Consider the following 22915-nt stretch of genomic DNA (forward strand, 5'->3'; position numbering starts at 1 on the left):
GATCTTGGCAACCAGCAAAGAAAAGCAAGTCTTCAAGATGCCCAATCAACTGCTGGGACTTTTGAATGAAATGCTTTTTATTGCTCACCATGGAGAAGATCTTTGAAGTCAGACCAAGCATCAAGATCTCCATCCAGGGAGAGAATCTTTGATCAAGAACTTCCACAACTTATAGGCAAAACATACAGATCCATTATTTCCCTGGAAACATCCCCCCAAAGTGGGGCCATCCCCCTGAAGAGAGCCCCCATGGAGGAGGTAGCAACCAATGTCACCTTTTGCACCACTGATATGGTTTTCAAGCAAGCCAATGCTTCTACTTGTTGGCCAAGCATGACAGGAGCTGGACCAGAGACAGTAATTATCCCCGTGCTGTTTGGACTGATCTTTTTACTGGGCATGGTGGGGAACACACTAGTACTGGTGGTACTTGGCCGTCTCCCACCAGGTGGACGTCCATCCCGCAGTGCCACCAACATCTTCATCCTCAACTTGAGCATTGCGGACTTTTCTTTCCTTCTCTTCTGTGTCCCATTCCAGGCCACCATTTACTCCTTGCCAGAGTGGATCTTTGGTGCCTTCTTCTGTAAGTGGGTGCACTATCTCGTCATGGCCACCATGCTTGTTAGCATCTTCACCTTGGTGGCCATGTCAGTGGACCGCTACATCGCTGTGGTCCACGCTAAGCGCTCCCTGTGCATTCGAAGCAAGCGGAATGCCACTCTTGGGGTGGGCATCATCTGGTTCCTCTCTCTCCTCTTTGCCATCCCCGTGGCTGAGCACCAGGAACTTTTAAACGGGCACCAGCAGGCGCCCAACAGCTCTTTCTGCTGGGAACACTGGCCTGGCAATCCGGGAGCCAAGCAGATGTACAAGGTGACCATCTTCGTGGTGGGTTATCTGCTACCTCTGGTGCTCATCACGTGCTGCTACACCAAGGTGAGTACCAATGGGGCAAGAGGGGGAGGGAGATGGGAGGTAGGTATTTTCAAGTTGGCACAGCCAGGCTCTCTGTTTTAAGCCAGCCCTGCTCAATCTCAGAACTTCTTGCTTGCTAGAGAAAGATTCAGTGCATGGATGGTATATATCAGGGGTCTCCAACCTTGTCAACTGTAAGACTTGTGGACTTCAACTCTCAGAATTCTGGGAGTTGAAGTCCACAAGTCTTACAGTTGACAAGGTTGGAGACTCCTGGTATATAGGGTACTTCTCCCTAGTATGCCCATAAAACACTCTCTCACCATTCATTGATCCCTGCGAGTCCATACATGACTTGAACTCAGGGGAAAGCAAGGATGAGTTAAATCCTCCGGTCATTTGACACAGCAAACCCAGCTTCAAATCTCTTTCAGGTGGGGTCTCATACCTGAAGCTAAACCAGATAATTACTCATAACATCAGGCTTGGATTTCGTGCACCTCAGCTCTTGTGGACTGTAAACTTGTAGTTTGGTGCGTGGCCCCAGTCAAAGTGCTTATTTTGAACTTTGTTTAAATTAAACAGGTATATAGCATGCTGTACAAATCCAATCAGTAACACAAGCCATTGATCTATGCAGCACTGTGTGAAAGTCTAGGGGTTTCAGGTCAGCTAAATCTGGGAATTTCCACATGATATAAAACGTTTTCTACTGCTGAGCTACACACCCACCTACTCCAATGATCCTGCTAAGTTTGTGCTAAAAACTAGACAAATTCAGAAGTCTACGTTGACCTTGGTAGAACAGATAGGCAGCTTCTAAATTTAAATTCAACCTAGGGACCATCTTTCCTTTCCTAAACTTCTTGCCAGAAGTCAAATTTTGTCACTATGATTTCTTCTACGCACATATATACCCACCGAAGTAACAGAGTAAGGCCAGGGAGAGCAAAAGAAACCCTTTCTTAGTTTTAAGATCCAGTATCGTATTGTTCAAGAAACATTTTTTTAACAGTTAGAAACCTGGAGAAAGAAAATCTGAACATATCTGCAATCAGACGATAAGCAGATAATGGAGATAATGCTATTTGATCGCCTGATTATCATTTGATGAAATGCAAACCCATCCTTCTCATTTTACTCTATTTCCCTCTAATTGATTTTTTTCTTCCTCTTTTAGTGATCAAGGTTAATATTTAATTTGTGGAAAGGGGTTGTTTTAGGCTAATATGGATGTTTGCCTGCCCCGGTTCCAATTAGTTCTTGAGAGAGGCCCAATTTTTTTTTTTTAAAAAAGTAGAACTTATTTCTTTGCCAATGGTTGTAAGCCATTTTCTAAGCAAGATAAGTAACCAACCTCAGAGAGATGGAGCGTCCCCTCTTGTTCTTCCACAAACTAAGATACCATGAATGTCTATTGGTATTAATAACATAGGAAAAGGGGATAGTTCCAAGCGTAAGAAATTTATTAGTGCTAGAACAGGGCTCTCCAAACTTGACAACTTTAAGACTTGTGGACTTCAACTCTCAGAATTCCTCAGCCAGCTATGCAGAATTCTGGGAGTTGAAGTCCACATATCTTAAAGCTGCTAAGTTTGAAGTCCCCTGTGCTAGAAGAGAAAAAAATTCCCAGGAGAAGATATTGACTCCACTTCTCATTTGTCATGATTCTCCATTCTTAATAGAGCCAGCCCAACTTTTAGATAGAGCATTCTCTCTCAGCCTTAGCAACCTTAAGATGGGTGGACTTCAATTCCCAGAATCCCCCCAAGCTGGCATGCTGGCATGGGGATTCTGGGATTTAAAGTTGTTGAGGTTGTCCAATTTTCCAAGCGCATAGTCCACGAATGTTTTCCAAATCTTCCAGAAAATATCTTCTTTATACACACCACTTCTAATTTTAATATCACATGTCATTTTATCATTTAAAGCTAATTTCCACATTTCAGAATTCCACTCTTCTATTCTAAAAATCACATCTAGTTTCCAATATCTAGCTATTATAATTCTACCTATTATAATCATAATTGGACGCCTCGGTACCTGTACCTCGAGAACGTGGATTTTGGCAATCATGAGGACATATCCGAAGACCCAAATCTTCCTTTTTTTATGTATAGCACAAGGGTGGAATAATGTATTTTTTTTCCTTTTCTTTGTAATGTTAGAAAAAAGTAATAATAATAATAAAAAAAAAGTTGTTGAGGTTGAGAAACGCTGTTCTGTTACAATCATTAGCATTCTTGGACTCCCTACCGTGCCTGGCCAACGTTGAAGAGCTGACAGTCTTGAAAGCTTCTTTGATTGAAACTAGCAGAATCAAGGTGGGATTATGTTGAGTTACTTTCTCACCTTTGCTTCACTCTCCGGAGTGTGGAATTGTTTCTCCAACTGTCACCTTAATGGTTCTTTCCTCTCAAGGTCGTCTCTAATTCCTTTTGCAGTTGATAGCTTGGCCCCAGCTTCTCTCCCTGCCTCACTCGTACCTAAAACTAGGGGAAATCTGCAGGGTAGACTATATAGCTATAGCACTTAGACTTATATACCGCTTCACAATGCTTTACAACCCTCTCTAAGTGGCTTACAGAGTCAGCATGTATTGCTCCCAACAATTTGGGTCCTCATTTTACCGACCTCGGAAGGACAGAAGGCTGAGTCAACCTTGAGCCTGGTGAGATTCGAACTGCCAAATTTCAGGCAGCTGGCAGGCAGCAGAAATAGTCTGCAATACTGCATTCTAACCACTGCGCCACCTCGGCTCTTACCATTGTCCTTTCCTCTTGATGAAAGGTAGAATGTTAATCTAATAAGTAAATACCCTGTTCTATCAATCTTCTCCTTAAGGCTAAGTGTACCTAATTAGTTTATAAATCAGTTTCACTATCATCAAACTGTAAAGCCTATTTCCAAAGTGTATTCAAAGAGTCAAATCTCTGAATATAACACAGCACACTTTTAACGAGGACAAAAGTTTCCTTTATGAGATTTCCTGTCCATTTTCTCCAGGAAGTGCCTGGTATCTCCTTGTTCCAGGATACCTTTAGGTCTTAAATTCCTATCAATTTTAACTTCTGGGTTATGGGGGCAGGGAAGCCTGCAAAGTCATCAAACCAGTATTCCATTTATGAAACCTGCTGTTTATGAGCCAAAGGGGAGAAAAGAAGGAAGGAATGGTGGAAGGAAGGAAGGAACAAGGAAGGGAGGGAGGGAGGGAGGGAGGGAGAAAGGAAGGAAGGAAGGAAGGAAGGAAGGAAGGAAGGAAGGAAGGAAGGAAGGAAGGAAGGAAGGAAAAGAGGGAGATGAGAAAGAGAATGAGAAGGAAGGAAGGAAGGAAGGAAGGAAGGAAGGAGATAAGAAGGAGAAAGAGAAGGAGAAGGAGAAGGAGAAGGAGAAGGAGAAAGAGAAGGAGAAGGAGAAGGAGAAGGAAGGAAGGGAGGGAGGGAGGGAGAAGGGAGGGAAGGAAGGAGGGAGGGAGAAAGGAGGGAAGGAAGGAAAGAAGGAAGGAAGGAAGGAAGGAAGAAAGGAGATGACAAAGAAGGAGAAGAGAAGGAAGGAAGGAAGGAGATGAGAAAGAAGGAGAAGGAAAGAAGGAAGGAAGGAAGGAAGGAGATGAGAAAGAATGAGAAGGAGAAGGAAGGAAGGAAGGAAGGAAGGAGATGAGAAAGAATGAGAATGAGAATGAGAAGGAAGGGAGGGAGGGAGGAAGGAAGGAAGGAAGGAGATAGGAATGAGAAAGAAGGGAGGAGGAGGAGGAGGAAAGGGAAGGGAAGGGAGGGGAAGGGAAAAATCTCTCTAATGAGAAACCAAGCTGGAAAATCTCGCCACCTCCCCCACCCCAACCAAAAGAAAAAATAAATTAGGTTTGAAGCCTAATTTATGTCACTAAGACAGAAATAATTCAGCTTAGTTTTCCAATGGTCAAGACTGTAACACCAACACTCCTGATTTGGTACCAGCGGCAGCGATGTCAAATGCCTCATGAGAACATTACATCGATAGTGTAGATGATGTGTTTCCATAATGTCAGCATTTGTGTCATTAGCCTGATGACATCATGACATATATGACATCATCACTTCCCTCCCTCTTTGCCTTCCCAGACCTGGGTTGGCCCTGTATGTGAAGGAAAGGGATGGGTGTGTGTGTATCACATGGGCTCTATGAAGCCTATGTTGGGACTTCTTTAGCAGAGGGCCATAAACTAAATACGATAAACTTCCAATTCCCTTCCAACCACAGTAGTAACTTAGGAATTCAAATGGTTTCCTTCTGCGTCACCACTTTGAGAGAGCCCGCCAGCAAGGGAGATAATAAATGCTATCGTTAATAGATGCATTTTCTTTTAATTAATTGACATAAGTACTTTAGTCTCCCAGATCTAATGGTTAAGTACATTCATTGCTTGGTTACAGTAGTGCAGTAAAACTCTGTTTTCAAAAGGTTAATCTAAATTTCGTTAGAGAACAGGTTACACGTTTTCTCCTCCTAATAGTTTACTAATTATTATTTTTTTACGAAGATAAAACATTGCCGACGGAATTAAACAAATGCACTCTTAAATAATTACGAGCTCCTGAAAATAAACGCTCAACTGCTGTTTACAATAACAGTTGCAAAAAAAAGTTGCATATTTCAAGGACCATTGACGCTGTTAATGTTGGCCATATTCCTATAATAAAGGTAGCTCTTGACTTATGACAATGGAGCCAAAAATTTCTTTTGCTAAGTGAGACATTTGTTAAGTGAATTTTGCCCCATTTTACAATCTTCCTTGCCATAGTTGTTAAGTGAATCACTGCAGTTGTTACGTTAGTGATACAGTTGTTAAGTGGATCAGGCTTCCCCATGGACTTTGCTTGTCAGCAGGTCGCAAAAGGGGATCACGTGACCCCTAGAGACACTGCAACCGTCATAAATATGAAGCAGTTACCACGCATCCAAATTCTGATGATATGACTGTGGGGATGCTGCAATGGTCGTTAAGTGTGGAAAATGTTCATAAATCACTTTTTTTCCATCGGTTATTAAATGAACTGGGTTTTTTGTTTGTTTTTTAATAAAAAAGTTTTATTTCCATTTTCCAACAACCTATTCAATATACAGTCTCTTATTCAACATTAGTCATTAACTTTCATTTGTTGTTTATTCGGACCTGCCCAGCTACCACTTCCTTCCTTAACACAACCCTTCTCTACCTTCTTCTACTTTCTTCATCCTTCCTCTCCTTCGCTTTTCTACTTCCTCTCCTCCTTCCCCATTCTTCTCTTCTTCCACTCTTTCTAACCCTCTCTCTTTCCCCTTTCTTCTTCCTCTCCTTTCCCCCTCTTCTACCTCTCTCTTTCCTACCTACTTTCTTCCTTCACTCTCTCTACTCCTCTCTCCCTTTCCATTCCCTTCTGAAATGGCAGCTGAGCAGCCCCGATTTCATTTCAAATTATTTCTATTTTTTAATTACATATCTTCAATCATTCCTGTACATTGATCCTTCATCTCCCCCCCCCTACCGTATAAATCTTTCGCCTTTTAAATGAACTGTTGTAAGTTTGAGGACTACCTGTATGCTTAACAGGACCAAAGGATGGTTATCGCAAGAGAACCATCAAAAAGAAGTTAATTCATCTTAAATTGGCTTCTTAAATCTTGCCAAAACCCCAGCTCACTCAGGCACACATCTAAATTAATTTCAGTTAGTCACCTCAATCGCTTTTCAAGTCACTTGTGTTGCAGCTTAAAATTTAGTATAAAATATTGAGAAATTTCACACCAAAAACAGTTACTTGGGCAAAAAGAAGGACAGGGATGGACAACTCATGCAAATTTTTAGGATTCTTGGACAAGCTCTCAAGAATCTTTCAGGATCTGAACATCTTTTAAATGTTTTGTCTCTCTGGTTTTTTTGATTACTTACTTTAAATACAAGAATGGGCACTATTTCGAGAGGCAGTGTGGTCTATGCTGAAGTTTGGGAATATCTTTTTAAGAAAGGATTGAAGTTCTTAAGGGAAATAAATAAAAACAAGTTCTTCATAATGGGGAATTAAAGGTATTGAATTATTGAATCTATCATCTGCACCTCTATAACTGTCTGGTTTGGTTCTGCAACCCAGCAAGACAGACACAGACTTCAGAGGAGAATTAGAGATGCAGTGGCTACCAACCTGCCTCCCACTGAGGACCTGCATACTGCACGAGTCAAAAAGAGGGTTGTGAAAATATTTACAGACCCCTCACATCCTGGACATAAACTGTTTCAACTCCTACCCTCAAAACGATGCTATACAGCACTGCACACCGGAACAACTAGACACAAGAACAGTTTTTTCCTGAACGACATCACTCTGCTAAACAAATAATTCCCTCAACACTGTCAAACTATTCACTAAAGTGCATTACTATTACTATTAATCTTCTCATCATTCCTATCACCCATCTCCTTCCACTTATGACTGTATGACTATAACTTTGTTGCTTGTATCCTTACGATTTATATTGTTTCCTAGTATGATTCGATTGCTTATTTGTACCCTATGACTATCATTATGTGTTGTACTTTATGATTCTTGATGAATGTATCTTTTCTTTTTATGTACACCGAGAGCATTTTTACCAAAGATGTCCAATCATAGTTGGCCAATAAAGAATTCTATTCTATTCTATTCTATTCTATTCTATTCTATTCTATTCTATTCTATTCTATTCTATTCTATTCTATTCTATTCTATTCCATTCCATTCCATTCCATTCCATTCCATTCCATTCTATTCTTTCTGTGTCCAACCACACTTGGCCAAATATTCTGTTCTGTTCTGTTCTGTTCTGTTCTGTCCTTGTCCTAGCCCTAGCCTCATTCCATTCTCACTCCATTCCATTCCATATGGTACAAAGACAAAAGTTTTCTCTTTGCTCTCAACTTTTGCCCTATCCAGATAGGGGAGCACTGAAAAAGTAAGAAGGCTGAAAAACAAGACCCGATATTTAAGCCATGACATATGCATTTCAACATCAGTTGTAAAGATGTAAATCTTTTCCAGAAATGATAAATCAACATTTAGGGAAAAAAATAAAATTTGGGGAAACCAGTCATTTATGCATTAGCTTTCACAGATATAAAGATGTTGCATATAAGAAAAAAAGTTTGGTTCATGAAGCTTGAAAGTGTAGTTTATTTGACAGATATATAAATGCACCTATTTAATTTATCAATTTTTAAAAACATTTTATTAAAAATGGAGCTGTAAGATGCTAATTCTATAGAACGGAACCTTTCTCTGGTGTTTTTGCCTAGTTATTAAAAGGAGGCAGGAAAAAAAATGAATAGCATTGTAGGAAAATGAAGGACTTTGCATTCTGGCTGTGGAATCCTAGGTGCTGATGTTCAGCCAAGGTTGAGAAACATTGTTCTAAGTCCTTTAAAATTAACTAGTAGGAAATAATTCAGGATACCCCGCATTTCTATTTCTGCCTAGATTCCACTCCATTTATGGAGCCCTAAGAATCTTGCTGAGTTCTCAAAACACAATCATGGTTTTAATCTTGATTACCGAACCCCTTGTTGGGGTTCCAAAAACATAATGTACTTACTTACATTATTACAGCCATAGGCCAGAACAAATAAAAAACACTCAGTAAATATACAATTAAAAATTCAAGAATAAAATAATACCTATCAAATAACATCTATGATAAAAACCAGTTATCTGTTATGTAACTTAAAATTAAAATACTACTGACATCAATCAATCTAGTACCGTTCCTATAATTAAAATACATGATCTCAACCAATAGGGTCCCTTCCTAATTTACATGCACGGAGCACCGTCAGGTAGGTGAGTAAATGTATTTTTCCCATAACTGTTATATATATCACCAAAAAGTTGGCATCAGTTGACATCAATAATTCGGTAACCGATTTTTTTTCTTGTGGACATTGCAACAAAATTTTGCCACTGCATGTGTAGTCACCGGATTTGAGTCTTGGAGGAGAAAGCCTACATAAAAGTCAGCTGTGCTCCCTGGCAATCTCGCTAGTAAGGGGAGAATATATATTGAACTACATACTCTGTATAACTCACGGAACAATAAGACTTATTTTAATGAAAAATAAGCTAACCAGATGAATCAGCTCCATACACCGTGCTTAGCTAAGTAGAGCTAAGCAGAGTGTAAGTCTCTTAAGTAGAGTCTTGAACAGGGGTGGGCTGCTGGGGGGCTCTCAGGGGTTTGGGAGAACCTCTAGCTAAGATTATGTGCAGTTTGGAGAACCCACAAATCCCACTTCTGACTGGCCCCATTCACCCCGCCCCGTCCCTCCCAGGAATCCCCACACAGCCCGTTTTGGATGCAGGTAAGTGCAGGGTGCGCATGGAGGCTCGGGAAGGGTGAAAAACGGGCCTACTGGAAGTTTGGGAAGGCAAGAAACGGGCCCGTTTCTGGCCTCTAGAGGCCCTCTGGAGCCTGGGGAGGCCGTTTTTGCGCTCCCGGAGGCTCAAGGAAAGCCTCCGGAACCCAGAAAGGGCAAAATAGACCCCCCCCATGGTGCAGGAGGCTGATTAGGCCACGCCCACCATGGCTATGCCCAACCGGGCAGAGAACCCCTTGCTAATAAAAGCCCACCCCTTGTCTTGAGGGGTTAATCCAAATCCTACTAAGGCTAGCATCTTTTTTTTTACAGTATCCTTGCAGCAAAACCTTACACCGTTTGTCTTTGAGATGTAAATGGGTTGGAAATAAAGCTGTCTTAAAAAAAAAAAAAAACCTCTTCTGATTTCTATTTTTCCCCTCCACTTTGGTCTGATGTTATGTCTGGAAGGAGAAAGCAGCAGTATCCTTTCACAAGTCTACAATTTCACTTTAAAAAAAAACACGACTCCATTCTTTTTTCCATTCCACCAGTGACCTTGTGTAAAAAAACAGCAGCACATAACAGTTGGGTGGAGATAGCCTTCCTCGTAAACTGAGCGTGGGTGAGACAATCTGGCATTATAGCGCACAAAAAATGATGTGTGGTCCTCATTTACCCAAGAGAAAACCCATCCTGCAGATCAACCATTTATGGGCAGCCCATCAAGGCACCAACCTCTAAGAGTTTAGCATGACATGTTGAGAAATGTCACACACCAACTATAGTATGTGAGTAAAAAAAGACACTTGTGCAAGATTTTAGGATTTTTGGACCCAGGAACCTTTCAGGATTTGAACATCTTTTAAAAGTTTTGCCTTTCTGGTTTTTAGGATTATCTTAATTTAAATACAACAATCGTCTGCTAGGGTCTTTGATAAGTCCCTGCAGTTGTCTTGGCAAGATTTTGGAGGTGATTTTATTCATTGGTTTATTTAATTTATCTCCTACCATCGTTATTTTTATAAACAATTCAAGGCAGGGAACATATCTAATATTCCTTTGTCCTCCTATTTTCCCCACAACAACCCTGTGGGTTGGAGAGAGGCAGAGGCAGAAGGAGAGGGGAGAGAGAAAGAGAGGGGGGGAGATCCAAAATCACACAGCTTTCATGGCTAAGGTGGGACTTGAACTCACTTTCCCCTGGTGATCGTCCCAGGTCAACCAACCAGCTTTCATGGCTAAGCCAGGACTGGAATTTATAAATGCGTAGTCTCCTGGTTTCTAGCTTGGTGCCTTGACCCTTAGACCAAGCTGGTTAACCATTGTCTTCTTCTGCCTAGGGCCAAAGAGAGAATGACTCACTGACCCAAAGTCACCTCCTACCTTCTATTCCAGCACTACACCAAGCTGCTTCTTGGGTGATCTTCTAGAATAAGTCAAGTAGCCCTCTGTGATCTGCAAGAGTCAAATCCAGGCAAGATCTCTCTTTTGCTGCCCTTGGATCTCAGCAACGGATCATTTAGGCCTAAATGGTATTAATGGCATGAAGGCAGTTAATATGTATTTTCCCTGTGCTTCCTCAAATGTAAATAGCAGGTTGAAGGTTGAGAAAATCGGCACTGAGGAGCAGGGGAGATTTCTCGCTTATATACCAAAGCCTGCATTTTTAAAAAAACTGCCATGATTTTAATGAGCAGCAAAATGCTCTGGCAAACTCCATTTGGAAAGGTGATCTAGAGCAGTTTGAAATAATAGAGAGTATTTTTTCCCCCAAGGGCAGCCTTCACTACAGAGGCCTCTTTTGCAAATGGAGGTAGGGAGAAGAATCCCTTTACATAAACAAAACAGATGCTGGTTAATTAGCACAATGTTATGTCAACCCTGAGACACAGAAATACGATGCCTTTCAAACAGGAGATAAAACAATTCCATTAAGATTAGTGGCTCTTGACAGATGTATCCTCTTGAAGCTGAACAGTGATCTAAGGTGACGGTCATCCACTTGTTAGAGGGATTTACACAAAACGTTGAACTAATGTGGTCCAAGATTTAGGGGTTGTATTTGTCTCTTCTCTTCTCTTCTCTTCTCTTCTCTTCTCTTCTCTTCTCTTCTCTTCTCTTCTCTTCTCTTCTCTTCTCTCCTCTCCTCTCCTCTCCTCTCCTCTCCTCTCCTCTCCTCTTCTCTTCTCTTCTCTTCTCCCCTTCCATCTTCTCTTCCATCTTCCCTTCTCCTCTCCTCTCCTCTCCTCTCCTCTCCTCTTCTCTATCCTTCCCTTCCCTTTCCCTGAAAAACTAATTTTTCCAGTTAATTAAGCATTTGGTATATTGTGTAGTTTGCTGTAGTGGATAAGGCATTGGGCTAGAAATCAGGAGACCATGGGCCAGTCACTTTCTCTCAGCCCTAGGGTGATGGCCAATCCTTTCCGAAAAAACTTGCCAAGAAAATTGCAGGTCTAGTCCAGGCAACCTCTGAGAATCAGACACGATTGAACAGAAGCGGGGGGAAAGTACGTATATACTGTACAAACTATGAACAGTTTTGTTCATTGTTTCAGAAATATTTCCTTACCTAAATTAATAAACAGTATGATGAAGAGTGGGGAAAACAGTAGGGGCAATGGAAACAAGTTTTGACTTCCTGCTGGCTTCCCCATTGATTTTGCTTGTGGGATGGTGGCAAGGAGTGTCAGAAATCATGATCACGTGACCGTGGCTGACTGTGGTGGCATGGTATGCTATAGGACAGCAAGGTGGGGCTGGAGAATGGTGTGGTAGGATTGCAATGCCCATAATTTTGTCAATAAACCTGATCTGAAGATTCCTGAAATTTCAATCCCACAGAAGTAATGGGCCCTGGATTTTGGACACATTCTTTAAGCCAATACCAGGCACGAAGGATCAGCTCCACATGTGAAGGTCCAATTAAAGTAATTTATTGCTACCTATGCCTAGGCACATGAATATTCTTAACATACTTGCTATGAACTAGATACGGGTCAACAGAATTCAAGGGGGGTTGGAGTTAGCTCACTTGTGGCTATGTAGAGATTCTAGGCTGATCCCTTTTTAAACTCCACTCCCAGGTTCTGCTACTTCCTCTCCTACATTAGTCCATTTGAGCTACCTTGATTTTAAAAAATGGTTGCCTTACGATGTTCCGTTTTGCCCAGTTGAAGGTTACAAATAGACAAATAGACTGGAGACTTTTAGTTGTATATACAGTGGTGGGATTCAGCTGGTTCTATCCGGTTCAGGCGAACCAGTAGCGGTGACTGCGGATGAACCCGGCCACCCGCCCTGACGTAATGCTGTCCTATTTAGCGATGTTTTCGAGGCCGAGCACATGTGCGGGGGTGGAGCACACTCACATTTGGGAACCGGTAGGGAAGGTAAGTGAATCCCACCTCTGGTATATAGATAGCTAATACGTAGTGCAGTTTCTTAAAAGTATCTGAGAGGCTATAAAAAAAAGAAAGCAAGGGGGTTACAGTGATCTCATTTGAAGCTGGATCAAATTAGGGGGAAGATTCATTATTCTCCTGCAAACTCCAGCAATGGGTTGGGGGAAAACCGATTATTTTCTGAAATAAGGCAACATTTTCTTTCATCCTTTCTCTTTCGTAGGTTTTATATCACCTTCATAAAAAAGTGAAGAATATTTCCAGGAAGTCAGAGAGATCAAAGAGAAAGGTAAATGCTAAATAGCAATTACTAAGCATTGTAGAGGGGGAAGATATTTTGTGTTTCACAAAACGTAATCCGAATGTGGTACGTCTGTTTCTATGAGAGATAATGCCGAGGGGAGGGAGGGAGAGGGAGCTGGTGTGAAGGACAACAATGAGGTGGCAGTTTCCCAGAAAGGAGGGAGTATATTCTAGAAAGGGAGGGTGGAGGCCAAGAAGCAGGCCAGCCCAGGGATGCTTAGAAGACAGAAAGATTGAAAGAGCCACTTCCTAGGATATATTCATTTAGATGAGAGTAGTAGGTGTTTAGTCTGATAAGATCCTGTCTCTTATATGTACAGAAGTGGCTAAAATTGTGGAAATCTTTTGGGAAAAGTGTATTTTCTAAAATACACTTTCTATTTTTTAATAGAAAAAAATTTTTTTGGAGTAGTACCATAAAATGATATATCAATGGAAAGATAATTTAATCAAGAATGTAATGCTATAACTTTTATGAAGGATTTGCTATTAGAATAGCAGTTACAGTATAAAAAAGAATAGAATAGAATAGAATAGAATAGAATAGAATAGAATAGAATAGAATAGAATAGAATAGAATAGAATAGAATAGAATAGAATTTTTATTGGCCAAGTGTGATTGGACACACAAGGAATTTGTCTTGGTGCATATGGTCTCAGTGTACATAAAAGAAAAGATACGTACATCAAGGTACAACATTTACAACACAATTGATGGTCAATATATCAATATAAATCATAAGGATTGCCAGCAACAAGTTATAGTCATACAGTCATAAATGGAAAGAGATTGGTGATGGGAACTATGAGAAGATTAATAGTAGTGCAGATTCAGTAAATAGTTTGACAGTGTTGATGGAATTATTTGTTTAGCAGAGTGATGGCCTTTGGGAAAAAACAGGTGAAACAAGTAGAAAAAACGAGATATACAAAGATTACTACCATGTCAGTTAATCCTTAGTTGGGTAACCTTTTGCATGAATTACGACCTTACACCGTCTTCCCATGGAGTGAACCAAGTCTTTTAGTTCTGTAGCTGTTCTAATGTGAAACCAAGATTGAATGATTGCCTCTATTAACTGCGTTTTATTGCTGGGTCACTTCTGACTAACAAGTTTTTTTTAGTCGGCTCCATAGATTTTCAATTGGGTTGAGGTCTGGGCTATTCCCAGGCCATTCCAGCAGTGGAATAGGATTATCTTGAAACTCCCCCCAAAAAATGGTGTTATTAACCATTAAACCTCAAAAATACACTTTTCCCAAAAGGTTTCCACAATTTTGGCCACTAAAGTAAGCAGATAAAGAATAGAACCCTGGTTGAACCAGTTTAATTTAGTGGTTAAAGCAACAGACTAGAAAGCAGGAGACCATGAGTTCAAGTCCTACCTTAAGACATGAAAGCCAGCTGGGTGACTTTGGGCCAGTTCCTCTCTCTCAATCCAATCCACCTCACAGGATTGTTGTTGCAGGGAAAGTAGGAAGGGTGTGTTCCAGAGGTGGGTTTCAGCAGGTTTTGGGAGGAAATGGAGATTTTGCAGTTAGCTTCCCCTGGAGTGGGGAGGGAATAGAGTTTTTAGAGTATCTTTTCCCCTGCCACACCCAAGCCACGCCCACCAAGCCACGCCCATAGAACCGGCAGTAAAAAAAAGTTGAAACTCAATATGTTTGCCACCTTGAGTTATTTGTAAAAAGGCAGGATACAAACAAACGAATACATACATACATACATACATAATCCCGGTAGAACCTTTGTTGTGCAATCAACTGAATTTTCATGTAAGAAACTCGTGTAATATGATAAGTAGCAATATTTTTTTCCTGAAGCGAGCTAACCGTTTGCCTTCTCACAGGCATTTAAGGCTAAGGGTTTTCATGCTGTGCATATTTAAAATTTCTGTGAACTGCTAGTTTGCTGTTTCACAACCAATTAGCAAGATGACCGTGTTTGATCAAAGTTCTTAGCCTAGGTAAATGTGTTTCCAAACGAAGTTTTTAAACAGTTTATCATCCTTTATTCACCAAATGTTACACAGAAAGCCAACGTTAATTTGGAATACTGCCACAAGGAAGATAAACATACAGTTATAAATAATAGTAAGGTTCCAAATTAATGTTTTTATATTTAAAATTGCAAGGAGTTGGCTGGAGGGCTTATTTGTTGGTTGCTTCAGGTTAACCATCTTAAGGACTGAGAGCGTCCTTCAATACGCATCACGCTCGTAAGAATATAAAAAAAGATACAGGGCTTTGCTTGAATGTTTACGATCCCTATCCTAACTTTTTAAACATGCATTGCATATCCTTCCCACAAATATTCCTGTGGGATAAAATGATCCTGAAAGCAATTTTTGTATTTCTGAAAGCCATACAGGACTATCTGTATCCATAAATAGAAAGTTATAAACAGCTTTATTATTAAAAAAAACTACATGCAGATGCCATTTCTTTGTCTCCTTTATCTTAATTTACCTTTTTTTTTTTTGTTAAAAACTCCAATGAAGAGTTACGGAGGACTTCAAAACTGGCCTTTTGTGGACTTGGTGATGGTCTTGCTCTGATTACAGTCTTTTCTGATGTCATGATACATTTTACTTTATACACAGAATTTATGTTTACCCAGAGTCTGTAATTGAGGATAGTCTGTGGACCCAGGATTTTTGTAAATCTGGTTTATGGCTTAGCGTATGTAATCCAGACCAATTGTGATTTATTCATAGTTGGGTAAATTATGCAGTTCATTGTGTTGGGCAGATTAAACAGAATGAGAATTTAAATAAGGGTTGTCTGCTTGAAGGCATCTCATGGAGAGGCGGCCACCATCTTTTCTAGCTACCAATCCTTCAAGATGGGCCAGTTCAGGAAACAGGCCCCACCAGGATTACTGGAACCCAATTTGATTGTTGAAGGGTTTTATAATAGAACTAGCTGATAACCCAGTATTGCCCGGGTATTTATTTACCCCAGTACTGTATTAGACAAGAAGAGCAACTTCCCCCAGAAGCCTGATTTCAGCGAGAATTAAATTAGTTAAAAATGTTTTCCCTGCGCCCCCAGAAGCGTCAAGTAAAATGATACCACCTTGTTGTTTTGCTAGCTGATCCATGTTCATTTGGTATGCTTTTTTCTGATCTTGATTATTTGTCCTCAAGAATAATCAAAGCCTTGTTGAAAATGTCTGGACCTAGTATAATTTCTAATGTTGGATTTTTCCCCTTACCAGAGGGAGCCCCCTTGTGGAGTACTGTGAAGCCATTACCATGGCAACTCCACTCTGCTGTACAGTAGAAGCCATTTTAAGGCAGTCCAGTAGAAGCCATTTTAAGGCACAACAGGCTGTATCTTAACAGAACACACACCCCAAGGGGTGTTGGGGTGTCTTACTCCCACAGTATTTTTTTCCAGATAGTAAGTTATCTGTGGACCAAGTTTGGTTGAAATTGCTCAAGGTGTTCCAGAGTTATGCTGGAACATACACACACACACACTTATATATATATAGATTGTGAAAGCCTGGCAGAGATTCTCTCTCTCCTTTATAGCAAAAAGAATCAAGGTGAGACAATTTTAGGCTTCTTTCTCATTCCCTCTTTCTTCTGGAGCTAAGCTAGTGATTAACCTAATAGCTGTTGAATTCCTTCCTCAAGGTCATTCTTGTCTTCCTCTACAGTAGGAGAAGAAAACTTTGGGGAAATTGGAGATAGCAATAGCACTTAGACTTATATACAGCTTCATAGTGTTTTACAGCCTTCTTTAAGTGGTTTACAGAGTCAGCATCTTGCCCCCAACAATATGAGTCAGGAGGATGGAAAACTGAATTAATCTCGAGCCAGTCAGAATTGAACTGCTGGCAGTCGGCAGAATTAGCCTGCAACACTGCATTCTAACCACTATGCATCATGGATGGGTGGATGGAGGGATGCAGGGATGGAGGGATGGATTGAGGAAGGAAGGAAGGAAGGAAGGAAGGAAGGAAGGAAGGAAGGAAGGAAGGAAGGAAGGAAGGAAGGAAGGACAGACAATAGCAATGTCATTTAGATTTATATACTGCTTCACAGTGCTTCACAGCCTTCTCTAAGCGGTTTACAGAGTCAGCATCTCGCCCCCAACAATCTGCGTCCTTATTTTACCGACCTCAGAAGGATAGAAGAATGAATCAACCTTGAACTAGTCAGAATCGAACTGCCGGCAGTCAGCAGAATTAGCCTACAATACTGCATTCTAACCACTGTGCCACTGTGCAGATCAACTATTTTCAAAGTGCTCACTTTCATTAAGGCTGCTATTATCTGACACTCACTGCTGCTTGGACTTATCTGTGTTACTTATACAATGCAGGTAGTCCTTGACTTACAAACATTTGCTTAGCACCTGTTCAGAATTTCAACAGCATTGCAAAAAAGTGACTTACTCTCTTGATCCTCTCACTCATAACTGTCTCAGCATCCTCACAGTCACAAACGTCATTCACTTATCAACCTTGGCAAAAAAAAAAGTCATAAAATCAGATGTGATCCTCTTAACAACTGCCTTGCTTAGCAATGGAGATTCTGGTCTCAAATGTAATTCTAAGGTGAGGATCACCCATACTGCTTTTTTGTACAAAAATAGGACTACCAAGTCTAGACTGCAAAACTCTGACTAATCAATAGGTGGCAGCAAAGGGTTAGAGATTTCTACATTTTTTTTTGCTGCCCTTTGGTGGCGATTCTAAGAAAGAGAGCATATCCCACTTTCAACCAGTAGCCGAAACAAGGGACAAAAGCCACTTAGCAACTGGAGTGAGTTTACTAGCAGCATGCAAAGTTAGGAGGTTTTCTTTATCTCTGTCTGTTGGAATGATGATGAAATTCAAATAATTTTTCTAGTTCCTTGCGGAAGGAAGATGGAAAATATATGTTTTCAAAAGCAGAGACAAATAACATAGCTTAGGCAGATCCCTTAGAACAGGAGTCTCCAACCTTGACAACTTTAAGACTTGTGGACTTCAACTCCCAGATTTCCTCAGCCACTTTGCTGGCTGAGGTATTCTGGGAGTTGAAGTCCACAAGTCTTAAAGTTGCCAAGGTTGGAGACCTCTGCCTTAGAAAACTAAGATCATGGCTCCCAGCCCTCTCAATTCCTGGCAAATAGATGGGGAAGAAATGGAGATAGTGACAGATTTCATTTTCCTGGGCTCCAGATCATTGCATATGGAGACTGCAGCTAAGAAATTAAAAGACACTTGCTCCTGGGGAGGAAAGCCAAGCAAGTCTAGGCAGCATACTAAAAAGCACAGACATCACCCTGCCAACAAAACAGTGGTGGGTTTCAAATTATTTTACTACCGGTACTGTGGGTGTGGCTTGGTGGGCGTGGCATGGATTGGTGGATGTGGCTTGGTGGGCATGGCAGGGGAAGGATACTGTAAAATCTCCATTGCCTCTTCAATCCAGGGGAAGGATACTGTAAAATCTCCATTCCCACCCCAATCCAGGGGAAGGATACTGTAAAATCTCCATTCCCACCCCAATCCAGGGGAAGGTTACTGCAAAATCCCCAATCAGCTGGGACTCAGGAGGCAGAGAATAAATGGGGGTGAGCCAGTCAGAATTTTTACCACTGGTTCTCTGAACTACTCAAAATTTCCGCTACCGGTTCTCCAGAACCAGTCAGAACCTGCTGAAACCCACCTCTGCAACAAAAGTGTGTACAGTCAAGTGAACCACTCCAATCTCGATTGCAGAAAATATGAGTTCAGAAACAAGAGTTGTTAATGCCTGGAATGCACTACCAGACTCTGTGGTCTCTTCCCAAAATCCCCAAAGCTTTAACCAAAAACTATCTACTGTTGACCTCACCCCATTCCTAAGAGGTCTATAAGGGGCGTGCATAAGAGCACCAACGTGCCTACCGTTCCTGTCTTAATGTTCCCTTTGATTGCATACAATTTCATATAGTGATTACATACTTATGGTTATATATATGCTTATATATCGTATAGTTATTTCATGCTTATGCTTATATATAATGTTTATTTTATATATACATTATATATAATGTTGTGACAAATAAAATAAATAAAAAATAAATAAATAAAAATAAATAAAAGGCTATACTGGGAAATTGGTTTTCCCAGTTGCAATGTATGGCTGTGAAAATTGAACCATAAGGAAGGCTGAGCGCCAAAGAATTGAGGCCTTTGAACTCTGGTGATGGAGAAGATTTCTGAGACTTCTTGGACTGCAAGATGATCCAACCAGTCAGTCCTAGAGGAGATCAACCCTGACTGCTCTTTAGAAGGCCAGATCCTGAAGATGAAACTCAAATACTTTGGCCACCTAAGTGAGAAGGAAGGACTCACTGGAGAAGAGCCTAATGCTGGGAATGATTGAGGGCAAAAGAAGAAGGGGACGACAGAGAATGAGGTGGCTGAATGGAGTCACTGAAGCAGTAGGTGTGAGCTTAAATGGACTCCAGACAATGGCAGAGGACAGGAAGGACTGGAGGAACACTGTCCATGGGGTCGCGATGGGTCGGACATGACATCACAACTAACAACAAGGCAGATCCCATGCTCTACATAAAAAGAGATCTGAAGACTGAAGCCCAGCATCTCTAGACAAGGCTAGAGGTGGGAAGCCCATTTTGAAACTGCTGGAGAACCTCAGCAGAGGTGAATGCTACCAACCATGTCCATATGTTCAGATTGATGATGAGTTTGCCTACTGAGCTTCTGTTTCATAAAGGGAAAGTCTGTGCAAGTGAGGAAACTTTTAGCCCTCAGCACCATGTAGATATCAGAGGACATTGGTGTCTTTCGCCCAATGATACATGTAGTCCTTGACTTACAACCACAATTGAGCCCAAAATGTCTTTTGCTAAGCGAGACAGTAGTTAAGTGGATCTTGCCCCATTTTCTTTTTTATTTTCTTTTACTGATTTTCTACTAAATACATTTCTTAGTGCTTAATAAACATCATGTTGTCTGGCTATGTAATTTGCTTAACAATACAAATTTACATTCTTAATCGCCACCTCTCTTTTCCAACCATTGGTAAAATAAATTCCCTGTTTGATAATATTCCACATCCTCTTTCGGTTTCATTTTCAGTGTCAATCTATCCCTTTCTGCACAATCTGATATCTTCTTGATTATTTTTTTTAACTTTTTGTATAAATATTTTTTATTGTTTTATATCACATATTCCATTTCTACAGTGAACATTTTCTAGGTGTCCAAAGTGTTAACATATAAACATCATCATAATAACATAATCATATTCATATACAAACACACACACACAAACTATTCTAAAAATACAAGTTCCAGGTATATTTGTAAAACAAGAAACAGACATTTTGCGAGCTCCGGAACTAAAATAATTAAAATTTTATTCTACTAAGCTTTCGTCAACCATCTGCTGACATCGTCAGAATATTAAACTACCAGTACAGAGATCTTTGCCTTCATATACATACATATATACACACACAGAGATACCTATATGAGATAATATCTATTGTTACTGAAAAGTATACTATCTTCCATTATAGTATCGATTATATAACCATCAAAATATTTACTCATCAGTTTTTCTTTCTCATGACAAGACCTAAGTTTAACTCATAGAATCATCTATTGTAATGTCCTTCCTGTCAAAGACTACTTCAGCTTCAATTGCAATAATACAAGAGCAACCAATAGATTTAAACTTAATGTTAACCGCTTCAATCTAGACTGCAGAAAATATGACTTCTGTAACAGAGTTATCAGTGCTTGGAACACATTACCTGACTCTGTGGTCTCTTCCCAAAATCCCAAAAGCTTCAACCAAAAACTTTCTACTGTTGACCTCACCCCATTCCTAAGAGGACCATAAGGGGCGTGCATAAGAGCACGAACGTGCCTATCGTTCCTGTCCTATATATATATATATATATATATATATATATTTGTTTTCTGAGGTTTTCATGGGTGTTTGTATGTAGGTCTTTGGTTGTTCGGGTTTTCTCCCGTGTAAAATTGGAAATGTCTTGGCAACGTTTCGACGAAGTCTCATTCGTCATCTTCAGGCTTCAGCTTCGTGCTTCTGGGAGCAATGTGATCACAGCTGTTTCTTCCTTTTAACTGCTAGTGGGGTTTGAACTGATTGGGTGGGAGCTTGGCTGTGTTCTGATTGGATGGAGGTTTTTGTGCTCTGATTGGCTGGGGGTGTGTCCTGTTTGGGTGGGGGCTTGGTTGTGCTCAATTTAGTCTGTGTTGCAGGGGGATTTGAGCTGGTGAGCTGCATAGCTGTTGTTTGGCTTTGTGGTGGTGCTACATCTGCATAGTGGGTATCAGTCTGCTGCAGAAGAATAAGTGCACACATTGAAGAACACAAGAACTCAGTCAAAAAAGAGGAACCAACTTCTTCCCTGGTCCAACACTTTAAAGTCACAGGACATGATATTGACTTTACAAAGACCAGAACTATCGCCAAAACTGAACACTTTAACAACAGAATAATCAGAGAAGCCATTGAGATAGAAAAATGCCCACACAGCATGAACAAACGAGATGATACCTCCTGCCTACCAGCCATTTGGAAACCCGCCCTTATTGACAAACGAGTCCCTAACACGAGGAATGACACCAGACCCACACTCACGAGGTCCACACAGGATGTCACCACCGCACATCCACCCAGAAAGCAGACCCAAACCCACACTGATCATGAAGCACGACCAAGGACCAGAAGCCAGACCGCAGCTGCAACATTAGCCATTTCAAACCCCTCCAATCCATACATGCAGCAGACTGACACCCACTATGAAAAATTGGCAGCTCCAAATTTCAACCAGCAAATGCTCAGTCTTACATAGGAAAAAAGAACCCAAACACTAAGTACATACTAGATGGGCATTACCTTACAGACGACCCCCATTCCATTAAAGACCTTGGAGTTTTCATGTCAAATGATCTAAGTGCCAAAGCCCACTGCAACTACATAGCAAAAAAAGCTCTAAGAGTTGTAAACCTAATTTTGCGTAGCTTCTTTTCCAAAAACACCACACTACTAACCAGAGCATATAAAACATTTGCTAGACCAATTCTAGAATACAGCTCGCCTGTTTGGAACCCTCACCACATCTCTGACATCAATACAATTGAACGTGTCCAGAAATATTTTACAAGAAGAGTTCTCCATTCCTCTGAAAACAATAAAATACCTTATCCCACCAGACTTGAAATCCTCGGCTTAGAAAACTTGGAACTCCGTCGCCTTTGACAAGACCTAAGTTTAACTCACAGAATCATCTATTGTAATGTCCTTCCTGTCAAAGACTACTTCAGCTTTAATTGCAATAATACTAGAGCAACTAATAGATTTAAACTTAATGTCAACCGCTTTAATCTAGATTGCCGAAAATATGGCTTCTGTAACAGAATCATCAGTGCTTGGAATACTTTACCTGACTCTGTGGTCTCTTCTCATAATCCTAAAAGCTTTAACCAAAAACTTTCTACTATTGACCTCATCCCATTCTTAAGAGGACCATAAGGGGCGTGCATAAGCGCACAAACGTGCCTACCGTTCCTATCCTATTGTTTTTCTTTTCTTCTTCCTATATATATATATGCTTATACCTCCTTATATTTACTCATATATGTGTTTATATACTATATAATCTTTTTTGTATGATACCTACATATATTGTTGTGACAAAATAAATAAATAAATAAATAAATAAATAACAGCGGCCTTGAGTCTGTTCCTCATCAAGAACAAAACTATTTTTTATATATTTTTTTACATTTATATCCCGCCCTTCTCCGAAGACTCAGGGCGGCTTACATTGTGTAAGGCAATAGTCTCATTCTATTTGTATATTTATATACAAAGTCAACTTATTGCCCCCCCAACAATCTGGGTCCTCATTCATATTGAGAGTCCAAAACGTCCCTCAAAATAACTGAGGCAGGTGATGACTC

The 22915-nt window shown here is 40.5% G+C and overlaps 1 protein-coding gene across 1 annotated transcript in view; it reads left to right on the forward strand.

The window, feature by feature from the left end:
• The first annotated feature begins 249 nt into the window (after window positions 1-249).
• The window catches only part of LOC131184305 (galanin receptor type 1-like), a 30351-nt gene continuing 7685 nt past the window's right edge, over window positions 250-22915 (forward strand). The window contains exons 1-2 of the mRNA XM_058155439.1: window positions 250-939; window positions 12884-12949. Of these exons, the coding sequence (XP_058011422.1) occupies window positions 250-939; window positions 12884-12949 (756 nt within the window). The remainder of the gene's footprint in view (window positions 940-12883; window positions 12950-22915) is intronic.

This window comes from Ahaetulla prasina, chromosome 12, assembly GCF_028640845.1.
Source record: "Ahaetulla prasina isolate Xishuangbanna chromosome 12, ASM2864084v1, whole genome shotgun sequence".
Taxonomy (NCBI): Eukaryota; Metazoa; Chordata; class Lepidosauria; order Squamata; family Colubridae; genus Ahaetulla; species Ahaetulla prasina.